We start from the raw sequence: 17,652 nt of genomic DNA, 5'->3' as shown, positions 1-17,652 counted from the left end.
AATTTATCTACTCCCACTCTCCCGCCTTTTCTTTGGTACATGGTAGTGTGGTCGAGCGGTCTAAAGCACTGGATTAAGACTCCAGTCTCGATGGAGTTGTGGGTTCGAATCCCGTCACTGCCAGAATGGATTTGAGTTTGGGAGGCACAGTGGTTAGCACTGCTGCCTCACAGCTCCAGGGACCTCGGTTCGATTCCCGACTTGGGTCACTGTCTGTGTGGAGTTTGCACATTCTCCCCGTGTCTGCGTGGGTTTCCTCTGGGTGCTCCGGTTTCCTCCCACAGTCCAAAGATGTGCGGGTTAGGTTGATTGGCCATGCTAAATTGACCATTGGTGTCCTGGGATGGGTAGGTTAGAGGGATTACAGGGGTAAATATGAGGAGTTACGGGGATAGGGCCTGGGTGGGATTGTTGTCGGTGCAGACTCGATGGGTCGAATGGCCTCCTTCTGCACTGTAGGGGTTCTATAAAGTAGTTTCCCTGTAGGTCTGCAAATTATTTTCCCTTCAGATGATTATCCAGCACCCTTTTGAAGGCCATGCTTGAATCAGACTTCACCACACTTACAGGGCAAGGTGCACATTCAGGCAGGTATCACTAGGTGGCAATGAGAAGCAGACCACTGCATGAGGGAACTTTGTTATTTACTGATGCAGTCTTGTAAGAGGTGGAAAGTAATTCGCTTTGCATGACTTTCTGGAGAGAATTCACTCACTTGAATAAGTGCTTATTTCGAAAAGTTAAAAATGAACTGCTAGTTAAAGTTTCCATTTGTAGATACTCTGGACTGTTTCAGCACTTCCTTCAAAGTAATTTTATCATTAAAAACTGGTCTGAAGGTCATGTTTGGAACAAGGCAGTGAGTGGGGTGATGAAAATATTATTGACATCTTCTGCATAAATTACACTCACACTGAGCTGGTAAGAACACTGCTTGAGCATGTTACTGAAACGCTGAATTTTATGATCTGTCTCCGGCTATTAATCTCATTTTGCAAACTGAAAAAGTTAAGCTTCATGATCAGTGCCAAACAATTGAGTTGATGATGCTGTGGCTGCTTTAAATACAACCTCCTTTTTTCTTTTGCAGAAAGAATTGAGCCTTCCCCGTAGAGGAAGTCTGTAAGTAGAGACAATTTATACCTTGCACATCTGTCCTTGAATGTCTTTGTTTTGTTGTCGGTTGCAGTTTTCTGAAGTATATTTTACCCAGTTCAGGCTTGGACCCGCTTGCGGCATTTTGATGCAAATATGGCCATTATTTAGAAGACGTGATGAGATCATTGCTTTGCACAGCTGCCTGGAAATGTGTGATGTGAACGGCTCAATGACTGATGCACATTTTGTTTGTACAGCTCGAAGGAGGAGATAATTGCTTGATGAGGTAGTTGTTGTTCAGTTGGTCGGTGCTTGCTGGTTGCAATTAAATATTTATAGTCTATTTTGTGTTAATAAGCAATAAGCGTTAACCACGTTCATGCTTGGGGAGATTTAACTTGGATTGGTTGGGGCGAATTGTCCATTTCTGTAGTTGCATCTGTTTACTTTTAAGTAACTTCCTGGGCTCTTGAGGTACTGTTCCTTTTTTGTAAAAAGAAAGCCGAACTTTCATGCTCCCCCATTGGCAAGAATATGGTGGTGTTGGTTTTTTGTTCTGTGCATGTGTTCAATATGTTAACCGCACTGATGACCTCTGACGTGGGGCTGTTCATTATTCAGGGCCTCCGCAATTTTGAATCGAGGGCTATGGGGATAAGGCGGGAAAGCGGAGGTGAGGATTATCACATCAGATTCGTCAGTATCTCGTTGAATGGCAGAACAAACCGAATGGGCCGAATGGTCGGTTTCTGCTCCTACGTTTTATGGTCTTAAAGATAAATAGATAGAGAGGTTTACAGCATGGAAACAGGCGCTTCGGTCCAACTTGTTCATGGCGCCCTTATTTTTTTTTTAAAACCCCGAAGCTAATCCCAATTGCCCACATTTGGCCCATATCCCTCTATACCCATCGTACCCATGTAACTATCTAAATGCTTTTTAAAAGATAAAATTGTACCCGCCTCTACTACTACCTCTGGCAGCTTGTTCCAGACACTCACCACCCTCTGTATGAAAAAATTGCCCCTCTGGACACTTTTGTATCTCTCCCCTCTCACCTTAAACCTATGCCCTCTAGTTCTAGACTCCCCTACTTTTGCGAAAAGATATTGACTATCTACCTTGTCTATGCCCCTCATTATTTTATAGACCTCTATAAGATCACCCCTCAGCCTCCTATGCTCCAGAGAAAAAAGTCCCAGTCTATTCAGCCTCTCCTTAAAACGCAATCCATCAAGTCCCGGTAGCATCCTAGTAAATCTTTTCTGCACTTTTTCTAGTTTAATAATATCCTTTCTATAATAGGGTGACCAGAACTGTACACAGTATTCCAAGTGTGGCCTTACCAATGTCTTGTCAACAAGACGTCCCAACTCCTGTATTCAATGTTCTGACCGATGAAACCAAGCATGCCGAATGCCTTCTTCACCACTCTGTCCACCTGTGACTCCACTTTCAAGGAGCTATGAACATGTACCCCTAGATCTCTTTGTTCTGTAACTCTCCCCAACGCCCTACCATTAACTGAGTAAGTCCTGCCCTGGTTCAATCTACCAAAATGCATCACCTCGCATTTGTCTAAATTAAACTCCATCTGCCATTCGTCAGCCCACTGGCCCAATTGATCAAGATCCCGCTACAATTGGAGATAACCTTCCTCACTGTCCACCATGCCACCAATCTTGGTGTCATCTGCAAACTTACTAACCAAATCCCCTATATTCTCATCCAAATCATTAATATAAATGACAAACAACAGTGGGCCCAGCACTGATCCCTGAGGCACATCGCTGGTCACAGGCCTCCAGTTTGAAAAACAACTCTCTACAACCACCCTCTGGCATCTGTCAAGAAGCCAATTTTGTATCCATTTAGAAACCTCATCCTGGATCCTGCGAGATTTAGCTTTATGCAACAACCTACCATGCGGTACCTTGTCAAAGGCCTTGCTAAAGTCCATGTAGACAACATCAACTGCACTGCCCTCATCTACCTTCTTGGTTACCCCTTCAAAAAACTCAATCAAATTTGTGAGACATGATCTTCCACTCACAAAGCCATGCTGACTGTCCCTAATCAGTCCTTGCGTCTCTAAATGCTTGTAGATCCTGTCTCTCAAAATACCTTCCAACAATTTACCCACCACAGATGTGAGGCTCACTAGCCTGTAGTTCCCAGGCTTTTCCCTGCAGCCCTTTTTAAACAAAGGCACAACATTTGCCACTCTCCAAATGTTTAAAGATAATCAAGAAGACCCATCAAAATCAATCTGCCCCACTTTATTAATTGACCAGCAGGTAACTCAATTATTAAGAAGAAAAACCAAGAAGACCACCTTGCTGCAACTGGTGTCAAAACTAAATCCGGCTTTGGCAGCATTGCCCACATCTTGAAAATATTCATTTTAGAAAAAAAAAACAAAAATTGGTTCATTTGATTTCTCAAGTTATTATTCAATGCTGAGGAAAGATTTCCAGGAAAGTAACCACCACAACTGAATCTGAATCATCGAATGGAATCATAGATTCACTACAGTGCAGAATGAGGCATGGTAGCACGATGGTTAGCACTGCTGCCTCTCAGCGCCAGGGCCCCGGTTCGATTCTTGCCTTAGGTGAGTGTCTGTGTGGAGCTTGCACGTTCTCCCCTTGTCTGCATGGGTTTCCTCCGGGTGATTTGGTTTCCTCCCACAGTCCAAAGATGTGCAGAAAGGGGCCATTTGGCTCATCGAGTCTGCACTGACAACAATCCCACCCAAGCCCTATCCCCGGAACCCTATGGATTTACTCTGCTAATTCCTCTGACGCCAAGGGACAATTTAGCATGGCCAGTCAAGCTAACCTGCACAACCTGGGGCCCTGGCGCTGTGAGGCAGCAGTGCTAACCACTGTGCTACCACACCACCTTCATTTCAAAACTTCCTGCACATGGCTTCATTGCAGCTGAAGTAACTTTTGGAGTACATTGTTGTAGCTGAGGTTGTATAGTGAGTGGGGAGGGGTGGGGGGGCGTAGGGAGCTGAAATTGTAAAGATGAGCGGCTGACATATAGTGGGTTAAGTAATGGATCTTGACCTTTCAGCTTAAGGACCTGCTTTTGTGGGTTGATCGAATGAAAGTGTCCACAGGTTTTATGGCAAAATATGTTTTGCCTGTCTGCACCCCATTGGTGCAATCAGCACTACATACAGTAATGGTGAAAAGACGAGATATGATTGCAATACTTGGATAGTCTGAAGGAACGAGTACAAATCCCAGAAAGTGATGCCTTGGGCACTATATTGCAGAGTGACCATCCCAAGAGAAGGAAGGGCACCCGAGTTGATTAAACAAGACAGGAACTGAGTTGCAAGAGACTATGAAAGCATTTTCTGGCTCCATGCGCACACTGGGACTATGCTGCAGACCAACCAAAACTCCATTGACTTTCGGCGTGACCAGAAGATCCTAGCGGTGGGTGGGGCTGGAAAATCTCACCCTAGAACCCTACATTAAGTTTTGAATTTGATGAAAACCTTTTTCTTTAAAATGGCCTTTTTTGCAGCGAGGCTGGGCCTCTGCTCCTGTGGTTCAACCCGTGCACATCTAAATAGATGATGCCATTGTTATTGCTTTGTGTCAGCCTCCAGTGAGGCACATTTGAGCTAAGTTGGAAGAGTTTCCTGAGCAAGTTTGCCCTCTTACATATATGTTCTAGCGAAGACCTTGACTTGATATACCGAGGAGCCTGTTAATGGGGTTCTTGTCACCTCACTGCCCAATTTGTGCAGGAGTTGGCAACTTCTCCTTTACATTGGCAAGTTTGGATGGAACATTGATTTGTTTTTCTTTTAAATCCAATGTTTAGATTCAGGAATATGTTCACAGTAAGTGCTGCAAGCAGTGCCAAAATTGCACTTGATATATGGGACTATGCCTGTTTAGCCAACTCATCTCTTGCACAGTTCAAAGTTCAGCAGAACAGTTTAAGTGCACATTTTATGCTGCACATAGTAAATAGTGTGCCAAGTTACAGACAGGCAGCCTACTCGTTGGGAGCTGTACATCATTGGTGCAGTTGTGTGTTTTCCACCGGGTTTATTTGCCGCCGAGTATTTTTGAAATCGGGGGGAAGACATCGGTGGGTATTGTCGTGGTTTTCGTTGGTTTCAAGTGACACTGTTCCATTTCGCAAGATTGTTTTTCTCTCACGGGTGAGCAGAACATGTGGACCCATGTGATGAATGCGACCTGTGAGAACCTTGCTTCTCCACTCTAATCAAACTTGGAAGTATTACATTTACTTTTTGTACTTGATGAGTCAAGAAGGGAAACAAAAGTGGAGCCGTGTCGAAAGTCGAAGAAGCCTAACATGCAATCCCATTAACACTGGAGGCCTGGCTTCTATCAGTTGGGAGCTTGTGGCTCCCGAAAGCTAGTGGCTTTTGCTACCAAATAAACCTGTTGGACTTTAACCTGGTGTTGTTAAACTTCTTACTGTGTTTACCCCAGTCCAACGCCGGCATCTCCACGTCATTCTATCAGTTGGCACAGTGCGTTGGCAGGCCTGGGGAAGCAGCAAGCTTGATGGGCTCGAATGTCTTTTCCTGTTTTTTTTCTTGTGTTTTATGCTCTTGTTATTTTGGGCCATGATGGGTTTACTGTTTTATTCCACAATTTGGTGATGTGTTATCCTTCTCTCCTACTCCCGTGAAAATGACCATCGCGTTCAGTTTTATGATTTGCCGACTTGCCTTGGTTAGTAGCGCTCTTGTCTCCAGGTCAGTATATTGTAGGCTCCAGATCCACTTTTGTCACACCAGTGCCGTGCCTGTCTATTCAATTGGTTCACGCAACAACATGTAGAAGTGTACACCCATCTAGACATGCATACCCTATGTAGAAATAGGCCATGTGGATGCCAAGGATCGCATGACGCTATTCAAAGACAGCACGGTGGCGCAGTGGTTAGCACTGCTGCCTCACAGCGTCAAGGATCCAGGTTCAATTCCAGCCTCGGGCCATTGTCTGTGTGGAGTTTGCACTTTCTCCCCGTGTCTGCGCGTGGCTTCCTCCGGGTGCTCCGATTTCCTTCCACACTCCAAAGATGTGCGGCTTAGGTTGATTGGCCATGCTAAATTGACCCGAGTGTAAGGCAGATTAGCAGGGTACATGGGGGTTACGGGGATAGGGTCTGGGTGAGATTGTGATCGGTGCATGCTCAATGGGCCGAATGGCCTCCTAGTGTACTGTAGGGATTCTGTGAAGATGAGCAAAGAATTCTTCCGGTGACCCCTTTAATCAATCCCATCAAAAACAGATGGCCTCATCATTCGTTCAATTGTTGTTTGTGGGATCTTGCTGTGTGCAAGGTACCTTGCTGCAAATAGTCACTGCACTTCAAAGTGGTTCATTATGTTGCTGTTTCTGTGAGACATGATTAAGTGCAATGCAATAGACATTTTTTCTTTTTAGTGCGTTGGATTCTGCATTTGGTTCATCCCTGTGTTTTCTCATAGGTGTAACATGGGTGAATTCTGTACCTCATTAGAAACAAAACTCTTGATAGGTTCAAACAAATTGGGCCTTGACCATTTTGAACGAATATTTCTCTCAAATTTCAACTGTTTTTCCTAAATGATTACTTTGAAACTATCTAGACTGCTGCAGAAGCGACTGTTATTACAGAATCATAGAATCCCTACATTGCAGAAGGAGGCCATTCAGCTCATCGAGCCTGCACCGAACTGACAACAATCCCACTGAGACCCTATCCCTGTAACCTCACATATTTACCCTGTTAGTCCCCCTCACACTAAGGGGCAATTTGGCATTGCCAATCAACCTAACCTGCACATCTTTGGACTGTGGGAGGAAACCGGAGCACCCGGAGAAAACTCACACGGACACAGGGAGAATGTGCAAACTCAACATTCACAGTCTAACCAAGGCCGGAATGGAACCCGGGTCCCTGGTGCTGTGAGGCAGTATTGCTAACTGCTGTGCCACCGTGCCGCCCGTGTTCTAGTAGTTCGTGATGTGTCACACAGATCGTGTTGAGACTCAGTACCCAAAAACCTAAGTTTAAAATGCTGTATGACCTAATATGGATTGTCCCTTCCAACTCTTCCATTTCCCTGCACTGTGTTGGTAAGACATCCTGTGCCACATGCTGTGTGGGATTTCCAAACCTGTAATCACATTCCAAGTTCACATGCCATTGTAATCACTGGATGACAGTTTGGCTGTGATTTATCCAACTTGTAGTCAATTAAACTATGTTAATGGGAGCTTTAGACATTATTTCCACTGGATTGGTCTTCGTAGCTTAAAATGAAATGATTTGAGTTGACATACGTCTCCGGACCACCAGGGTGATAGGAGCTGCCAATAACCATAGAATTAAAAATCGTCACATTGGATAAATTGCTCAGTTCTAGCATTGCGTCTCAGTGATTTTGCTTAGGGTGCGAAACCTCACCATTGGATGAGTCTGCTGCTCTGGCTTTAAGCCCTCGTTTCAACTAATTATGCCAATATCTCGTTCTGGTGCAATGTTGTCAACAATTTCTTCTATTCCTGCTCCTCCTCCTACTCCATGTCCTTTCTGTCAAATACCACTCCCCAGTTGTGTGGTTAAGCTGATGATCTGTTCTCTGGCTCCTGTTTATTTTTGGAATAAATGGCATTTCCAGTAAGCTGGCATTGCCATGAAAAGCGAGCTGCAAACATGGATGAATGTTTTCTGGGTAGGATGTCCAGGATGTTATCGCTTCATGCTGGGAAGCAGTAGGCTATTTGTAATTTTCTAGTATGTGTACAGTATTGCTTCTGAGCTTGGGATGTATGGAATGACAGCTGGAAGTACCTTGCAACATGTTTCTGTGCCATTAAGTGAACGGAAACTAAGACAACAAAAGGCAGCCCTGAAATAGATTGCTGGGAGCAGTTTTCTTTGTTTGAAAGAAACCCTTGTGCCATTTGTTGTTTTTATGCTTTGTTGACCTTTAAGTAGTGAAGTTGGAGAAAGAGCTGCATTTTTTTCTGCATTAGTCACTTCATTTGATGTCTGCCATGGCCAGAAGAAATATATCACGAGGAGCATTTTTGCAGATAATAGTGGTGACCTATTGCAGGCTTCTTTTGTGTCTTATCTGCCTCGTCCATCATTTGTCCTGAGTTCACAGTTTGAATTTGTGAGGGCTTTCACCTTTTACACAGTAACTTACCCATTGAGCCACCTCCGCAACCATTCACCATCTATCTGTGTGTGCTTATGTGTTTCAAAACACAAGTTCTGCATAGTTGCATAACAGGAAAATACCATTTTCTATCTATCTATAATATCTATCTGTAATATCGACCTATCTATAATATCGACCTATCTATAATATCGACCTATCTATAATATCGACCTATCTATAATATCGACCTATCTATAATATCGACCTATCTATAATAGAACCATAGAACATTACAGCACAGAAACAGGCATTTTGGCCCTTCTTGCCTGTGCCGAACCATTTTTCTGCCTAGTCCCACTGATCTGAACCTGGACCATATCCCTCCACACCCCTCTCATCCATGTACCTGTCCAAGTTTTTCTTAAATGTTAAAAGTGAGCCTGCATTCACCACCTTATCTGGCAGCTCATTCCACACTCCCACCCCTCTCTGTGAAGAAGCCCCCCCCTAATATTCCCTTTAAACTTTTCCCCCCTCACCCTTAACCCATGTCCTCTAGTTACTTTCTCCCCTAGCCTCAGTGGAAAAAGCCTGCTTGCATTCACTCTATCTATACCCATCATAATTTTATACACCTCTATCAAATCTCCCCTCATTCTTCTACGCTCCAGGGAATAAAGTCCTAACCTATTCAACCTTTCTCTGTAACTCAGTTTCTCAAGTCCCGGCAACATTCTTGTAAACCTTCTCTGCACTCTTTCAACCTTATTAATATCCTTCCTGTAATTAGGTGACCAAAACTGCACACAATACTCTAAATTCGGCCTCACCAATGTCTTATACAACCTCACCATAACATTCCAACTCCTATACTCAATACTTTGATTTATAAAGGCCAATGTACCAAAAGCACTCTTTACGACCCTATCTACCTGTGACGCCACTTTTAGGGAATTATGTATCTGTGTTCCCAGATCCCTCTGTTCTACTGCACTCTTCAGTGTCCTACCATTTACCTTGTATGTTCTACCTTGATTTGTCCTTCCAAAGTGCAATACCTCACACTTGTCTGCATTAAACTCCATCTGCCCTTTTTCAGCCCATTTTTCTAGTTGGTCCAAATCCCTCTGCAAGCTTTGAAAACCTTCCTCACTGTCCACAACACCTCCAATCTTTGTATCATCAGCAAACTTGCTGATCCAATTTACCACATTATCATCCAAATCATTGATATAGATGACAAACAACAATGGACCCAGCACTGATCCCTGTGGCACACCACGATTCACAGGCCTCCACTCAGAGAAGCAATCCTCCACTACCACTCTCTGGCTTCTTCCATTGATCCAATGTCTAATCCAATTTACTACCTCTCCATGTATACCTAGCAACTGAACCTTCCTGACTAACCTCCCATGTGGGGCCTTGTCAAAGGCCTTACTGAAGTTCATGTAGACAGCCTTCCCTTCATCCACTTTCCTGGTCGTCACCTCGGAAAACTCTAAAAGATTGGTTAAACATGACCTACCACGCACAAAGCCATGTTGATTCTCCCTAATAAGTCCCTGTCTATCCAAATATTTGTAGATCCTATCTCTTAATACTCCTTCCAATAATTTACCTACTACTGACGTCAAACTTACCGGCCTATAATTTCCCGCATTACTTTTTGAGCCTTTTTTAAACAACGGAACAACGTGAGCTATCCTCCAATCATCCAGCACCTTACCCGTGGATCCCGACATTTTAAATATATCTGCCAGGGCCCCTGCAATTTCAACACTAGTCTCCTTCAAGGTCCGAGGGAATACCCTGTCCGGTCCTGGGGATTTATCTACTCTGATTTGCCTCAAGACAGCAAGCACCTCCTTCCCTTTATTCTGTTTAGGTTCCATGACCTCCCTACTTGTTTGCCTTATTTCCATAGACTCCATGCCAGTTTCCTTAGTAAATACGGATGCAAAAAACCCATTTAATATCTCCCCCATTTCTTTTGGTTCCTTACATAGCCGACCACTCTGATCTTCAAGAGGACCAATTTTATCCCTTACTATCCTTTTGCTCTTAATATACCTGTAGAAGCTCTTAGGATTATCCTTCACCTTGTCTGCAAAAGCAGCCTCATGTCTTCCTTTAGCCCTCCTGATTTCTTTCTTAAGTAGTTTCTTGCACTTTTTATACTCTTCAAGCATCTTATTTGCTCCCTGTTGCCAATACATGTCATACATCTCTCTCTCCTTCTTTATCAGAGTTCCAATATCCCTTGAGAACCAAGGTTCCTTATTCTTATCCACTTTGCCTTTAATCCTGACAGGAACATACAAACTCTGCACTCTCAAAATTTCTCCTTTGAAGGCCTCCCACTTACCAATCACATCCTTGCCAGAGAACAGCCTGTCCCAATCCACACTTTTTAGATCCTTTCTCATTTCTTCAAATTTGGCCTTTTTCCAGTTTAGAACCTCAACCCGAGGACCAGATCTATCTTTATCCATGACCAAGTTGAAACTAATGGCGTTATGATCACTGGAACCAAAGTGTTCCCCTACACACACTTCCGTCACTTGTCCTAACTCATTTCCGAATAGGAGATCTAATATTGCATCCTGTCCAGTTGGTACCTCTATATATTGATTTAGAAAATTTTCCTGAACACATTTTACAAACTCTAACCCATCTAGACGTTTAACAGTATGGGAGTCCCAATCTATATGTGGAAGATTAAAATCCCCTACTATCACAACTTTGTTTCCTGCAGTTGTCTGCTATCTCTCTGCAGATTTGCTCCTCCAATTCTCGCTGACTATTGGGTGGTCTATAATACAACCCTATTAATGTGGTCATACCTTTCCTGTTTCTCAGCTCCACCCATATGGCCTCGGTAGACGAGCCCTCTAATCTGTCCTGCCTGAGCACTGCTGTAACATTTTCCCTGACTAGCAATGCCACCCTCCCACCCTTCATCCCTCTGCCTCTATCACATCTGAAACATCGGAACCCTGGAACATTGAGCTGCCAGTCCTGCCCCTCCTGTAGCCAAGTTTCACTAATGGCTATAATGTCATAGTTCCATGTGTCGATCCACGCCCTCAGCTCGTCTGCCTTCCCCACAATACTCCTGGCATTGAAATAGACACACCTCAGAAGATTATTGCCACCACACACAGTCCTTCTATTTGTGATTTTGCATGAACTATTAACATTTATTTTCACCCCCGCTCCACTATCTGCTCTGGCACTCTGGTTCCCATCCCCCTGCAAATCTAGTTTAAACCCTCCCCAATAACACTAGCAAACCTCCCTGCAAGTATATTGGTCCCCTTGTAGTTCAGGTGTAACTGGTCTCTCTTGTACAGGCCCCACCTGCCCCAGAAGAGGTCCCAATGATCTAGAAATCTGAAACCCTGCCCCCTACACCAGTTCCTCAGCCACGTGTTCATCCGCCCGAGCATCCTACTCTTACCCTCACTGGCACGTGGCACAGGTAGCAATCCTGAGATTACTACCCTCGGGGTCCTGCTTTTTAACTTCCTATCAAGCTGTCTATACTCAGACTTCAGGACCTCCTCACTCTTCCTTCCTACGTCATTGGTACCAATGTGTACCATGACATCTGGCTGATCACCCTCCCACTTCAGAATGCTGTGCACCCGATCAGAGACATCCCTGACCCTGGCAGCCGGGAGGCAACAAACCATCCGGGAGTCTCTGTCACGACCACAGAACCTCCTGTCTGTACCTCTGACTATAGAGTCCCCTATCACTACTGCTCTCCTCTTCCACCCACCCCTCTGTGCTGCAGAACCAGACTCGGTGCCAGAGATCCGGCTGCCGCAGCTTGCCCCAGGTAAGGCATCCCTCACAACAGTATCCAAATTGGTATACCTGTTGTGGAGGGGAATGGCCACAGGGAAACCCTGCTCTGCCTGCCCTTTCCCTTTCCCTTGCTTGGCGGTAACCCAATTACCTGTGCTCTGTGCCTTTGGCGTAACTGCCTCCCTGAAGCTACCATCTATAAACTCCTCATTCTCTCGAATGATTCGGAGGTCATCCAGCTCCTGCTTCAGTTAGGAGCTGCAGCTGGATGCACCTCCTGCAGGTGTCGTTGTCAGGGACCTATCTATAATATCGATCTATCTAAAATATCGACCTATCTATAATATCCATCTATCTATAATATCCATCTATCTATAATATCCATTTATCTATAATATCCATCTATCTATAATATCCATCTATCTATAATATCCATCTATCTATAATATCCATCTGTAATGTCTATCCATCTGTAATGTCTATCTATCTGTAATGTCTATCTATCTGTAATGTCTATCTATCTGTAATGTCTATCTATCTGTAATGTCTATCTATCTGTAATGTCTATCTATCTGTAATGTCTATCTATCTGTAATGTCTATCTATCTGTAATGTCTATCTATAATATCTATCTGGCACGGTAGCACAGTGGTTAGCCCTGCTGCTTCACAGCTCCAGGGACCTGGGTTCGATTCCCGGCTTGGGTCACTGTCTGTGTGGAGTTTGCACATTCTCCTCGTGTCTGCGTGGGTTTCCTCCCACAGTCCAAAGATGTGTGGGTTAGGTTGATTGGCCATGCTAAAATTGCCCTTAGTGTCCTGAGATGCGTAGGCTAGAGGGATTAGTGGGTAAATATGTAGGGATATGGGGGTAGGGCCTGGGTGGGATTGTGGTCGGTGCAGACTCGATGGGCCGAATGGCCTCTTTCTGTACTGTAGGGATTCTATGATCTATGATTTCTATCTATCTATAATTATCATCTATCTGTAATTATCTATCGATCTATAATTATCTATATTTTGCTTTTTGTGACTTCAGGCTGTCCTAGACATGTGCTTTTGAAGTATAGCCAGTGTTGTATTGGAGGACATGGAGCAGCTAATTTACAGACTACCAGAGAATGACCAGTGTCGTCAGTCTTGCAGTGAAATCCGTTGATTTTCCAGAGAGATCAACTTTTATTTTTACAGTGCCTTTAATCTAATTCAGTAGCTCAGGGTGCTTCACTGCATTCTAAATCAAAACTGAGCTGAGCTGCGTGAAAATCTTTTAGGGTATTTAGCCGAAGCTTGGTCAAAGAAGTCGGCTTCAGGCAGCATCTGAAAAGCAGGAAGAGAGGCAGAGAGAATTATCAAGGAAATTGCCAAGCTTCCAATCCGGCAGCTGAACCACAGCAACCAGGGGTTGAGCAATTAAAATCAGAGATGCTCATGAGGAGTGCAAACAATTCAGAAGATTGTGGGTTGTTGGAGATTCGGGAGATAGGGAGGGGATTGTGGAGTTGTTGGAGATTCGGGAGATAGGGAGGGGATTGTGGAGTTGTTGGAGATTTTGGAGATAGGGAGGGGATTGTAGGGTTGTTGGAGATTATGGAGATGGGCAAGAGGTTGTGGGGTTGGAGGAGATAGCAAATGCATTAGTTGTAATTTATCAAAATTCACTGGGCTCTGGGGAGGTGCCAGCTGATTGGAAAACAGCTAATGTAACGCCACTGTTTAAAAAAGGAGACAGACAAAAGGCAGGTAACTACAGGCCGGTTAGCTTAACATCCGTAGTTGGGAAAATGCTGGAATCTATCATTAAGGAAGAAATAGCAGGACACCTGGAAAAGAATGGTTCAATCAAGCAGACGCAGCATGGATTCATAAAGGGAAAGTCATGTTTGACTAATTTACTGGAATGTTTTGAGGATATAACGAGTGCGGTTGACAGAGGGGAACTGGTGGATGTGGTGTATTTAGATTTCCAGAAGGCATTCAATAAGGTGCCTCACAAAAGGTTGCTGCATAAGATAAAGGTACACGGAGTTGGGAGTAAAGTGTTAGCGTGGATTGAGGATTGGCTATCTAACAGAAAGCAGAGAGTCAGAATAAATGGGTGCTTTTCCGGTTGGCAATCGGTGACTAGTGGTGTGTCGCAGGGATCGGTGCTGGGGCCTCAACTATTTACCATATACATAGACGATCTGGAGGAGGGGACCGAGTGTAGGGTAACAAAGTTTGCGGATGACACAAAGATGAGTGGGAAAACAAATTGCGTGGAGGACGCAGAGAGTCTGCAGAGAGATTTGGATAGGCTAAGTGAGTGGGCAAGGATCTGGCAGATGGAGTATAACGTTAGTAACTGTGAGGTTATCCACTTTGGAAGGAATAATAGTAAAATGGACTATTATTTAAACGGTGAAAAATTACAACATGCTACTGTGCAGAGGGACCTGGGGGTCCTTGTGCATGAATCACAAAAACTCAGTTTGCTGGTGCAGCAGGTAATCAAGAAGGCAAATGGAATGCTGGCCTTTATCACGAGAGGGATGGAGTATAAAAGCAGGGAGGTCATGCTGCAACTGTACAGGGTATTGGTGAAGCCGCACCTAGAGTACTGTGTACAATTTTGGTCCCCTTATTTAAGAAAGGATATATTAGCTTTGGAGGGGGTACAGAGAAGGTTCACCAGGTTGATTACAGAGATGAGGGGGTTAGCTTATGAGGAGAGATTGAGTAGACTGGGCCTGTACTCATTGGAGTTTAGAAGGTTAAGGGGAGATCTTATAGAGACATATAAGATAATGAAGGGGCTAGACAGGGTAGAAGCAGCGAGGTTATTTCCACTTACAATGGAAACAAGAACTAGGGGGCAAAGCCTCAAAATACGGGGGAGTCAATTTAGAACAGAATTGAGGAGGAACTTCTTCTCCCAGAGGGTACTGAATCTTTAGAATTCTCTGCCCAATGAAGCAGTAGAGGCTACCTCGTTAAATGTGTTTAAGTCACAGATAGGTAGATTTTTAACCATTAAGGGAATTAAGGGTTATGGGGAGCGGGCGGGTAAGTGGAACTGAACCACTATCAGATCAGCCATGATCTTATTGAATGGCGGAGCAGGCTTAAGGGGCTAGATGGCCTACTCCTCCTATTTCTTATGTTCTTATGTTGTTGGAGATTCCGGAGGTAGGGAGGGGATTGTGGGGTTGTTGGAGATAGGGAGGGGATTGTAGGGTTGTTGGAGATTATGGAGATAGGGAAGGGGTTGTGGGGTTGGAGGATATTATGGGTTTGAGGCCCTGGAGGGATTTGAAAACGAGGATGAGAACTGTAAAATGGAGGCATTGCTTATAACTGGGAAGCAGTGTGGGTCAGGGAGCAGAGCGACGGTGTGTGAGCGGGATTTGGAGGGAACCAGCAGCAACAGTTTGGATGATTTAGAAATCATAGAAACCCTACAGTACAGAAAGAGGCCATTCGGCCCATCGAGCCACCCAGGCCCTACCCCATATCCCTACATATTTTACTCACTAATCCCTCTAACCTACGCATCTCAGGACACTAAGGGACAATTTTAGCACGGCCAATCAACCTAACCCGCACATCTTTGGACTGTGGGAGGAAACCGGAGCACCCGGAGGAAACCCACGCAGACACGAGGAGAATGTGCAAACTCCACACAGACAGTGACCCAAGCCGGGAATTGAACCCAGGTCCCTGGAGCTGTGAAGCAGCAGTGCTAACCACTGTGCTACCGTGCTGCCCGTTCAAGGGTACAGTGTGTAGAACATGGGAGACAATCCAGGAATGCATTCGATTAACCTGGAGGAATCCAGGAGTACATTTGATTAGTCAAGCCTGGAGGTAAGAAAGGCACGTGTGAAGCAGCGCTGAAGTTGGTCACTGTCATGGAGGCGGAGAAAATGGTTTTAACGAAGGTGCAGACATATTTGGGAGCTCACCTGGGGGTCAAATATGACGTCAAGGTTGCAAACCATCTGGTTCAGCCTCAGTTGCCAGGGAAAAGGATGGAATCAGTGACTGGGGAACGGAATTTGTATTGAGCCCCGAAGATAGCGGCTTCGGTTTCCCCTATGTTTTATAGGAGGGATTTCTGCACCTCCAGTGCTAGATGTCAGACAATTAAGCAGCCTGATAGTTTGGAGACCGTGGAGGAGTCTAAAGGAGTGGTGGTGCGGCAGAGCTGGATGTTGTCAGCATATAGAATCATACAGTGCAGAAGGAGGCAGTTCAGCCCATCGAATCTGCACTGACCACAATCCTCCCCAGGCCCTATCCCCATAATCCCCATGCATTTACCCAGCTAGTCCCCCAACACTAAGGGGCAATTTAGCATGGCCAATCTACCTAACCCGCACATCTTTGGACTATGGGAGGAAACTGGAGCACCCGGAGGAAACCTACACGGACACGGAGAACGTGCAGACTCCGCACAGACAGTGACCCAGCCGGGAATCGAACCCAGGTCCCTGGCACTGTGAGGTAGCAGTGCTAACCACTGTGGCACCGTGCCACCCCTCGTCACCTCACCTTGTGTGTGAAAGCTAACACTATGTTTGGATGATGGTGCCTCGGGTTAAGCAGTGGATTAGAAATTGGAGGGCAGGGGGCAAGGCAAAACTGTTGGAGGAAAGTAGAGGTATTGTGGTGGGAACAAGAAATGGAACCATTTGTAATGATTCTTTGCCTGTGATCGGTTCGATAATGATAGAAGCAGGTGAGTACAACCTCACCCAGCTGGACAACAATGGAGAAGTGTTGGAGAAAAATAGTATGGTCAATTGCGTCAAAGGCTGGAAACTGAAAGAAGGATGATGAGGGATAGTTTACACTTGACACAGTCATATTGAATGTTGATTTGATTTATTATTGTCACATGTATTAACATACAGTGAAAAGTATTGTTTCTTGCGCGCTATACAGACAAAACATACTGTTCATAGAGAAGCAAGTGAGAGAGTGCAGAATGTAGTGTTACAGTCATAGCTAGGGCGTAGAGAAAGATCAACATAATGCAAGGTAAGCCCATTCAAAAGTCTGACAGCAGCAGGGAAGTAGCCATTCTTGAGTCGGTTGGTACGTGACCTCAGACTTTTGTATCTTTTTCCCGACGGAAGAAGGTGGAAGAGAGAATGTCCGCGGTGCATGGGCTCCTTAATTATGCTGGTTGCTTTGCCGAGACAGCGGGAAGTGTAGACAGAGTCAATAGATGGGAGGCTGGTTTGCATGATGGATTGTGCTACATTCATGACCTTTTGTGGTTCCTTGCGGTCTTGGGCAGTGCAGGAGCCATACCAAGCTGTGATACAACCAGAAAGAATGCTTTCTATGGTGCATCTGTAAAAGTTGTAAAATCTGTAAAAATGTCATTTGTGACTTTGAGAAGGCTATTTGATACTGCGGTGGGGCAGGAACCTAAATGAAGGATTCAAACATTGAGTTCTGGGAAACACGGACATAGATTTTTAAAATTCATTTGTGGAATGTGGGCTTCGCTGACTGGGCCAGCATTTGGGAGGTGGCATCGTGTTCAAGGAGAGGAAAGGAAAGTTGGAGTTTGGGTGCTATTCTGCA

General features: G+C 44.8%; 1 protein-coding gene across 15 annotated transcripts in view; it reads left to right on the top strand.

The window, feature by feature from the left end:
- Positions 1-17,652, top strand: part of LOC144495111 (microtubule-associated serine/threonine-protein kinase 4-like) — a 462,554-nt gene that overhangs the window by 201,695 nt on the left and 243,207 nt on the right. For all 15 annotated transcript variants that reach the window (XM_078215011.1, XM_078215009.1, XM_078215010.1 and 12 more), the window contains one exon: positions 1,091-1,122. In XM_078215011.1, the coding sequence (XP_078071137.1) occupies positions 1,091-1,122 (32 nt within the window). The remainder of the gene's footprint in view (positions 1-1,090; positions 1,123-17,652) is intronic.

The sequence above is a fragment of the Mustelus asterias genome, chromosome 6 (assembly GCF_964213995.1).
Source record: "Mustelus asterias chromosome 6, sMusAst1.hap1.1, whole genome shotgun sequence".
NCBI classification, from domain to species: Eukaryota; Metazoa; Chordata; class Chondrichthyes; order Carcharhiniformes; family Triakidae; genus Mustelus; species Mustelus asterias.
The sequence above is the reverse complement of the archived record's forward strand: the minus strand, read 5'-3'. Positions and strand labels throughout refer to the sequence as shown.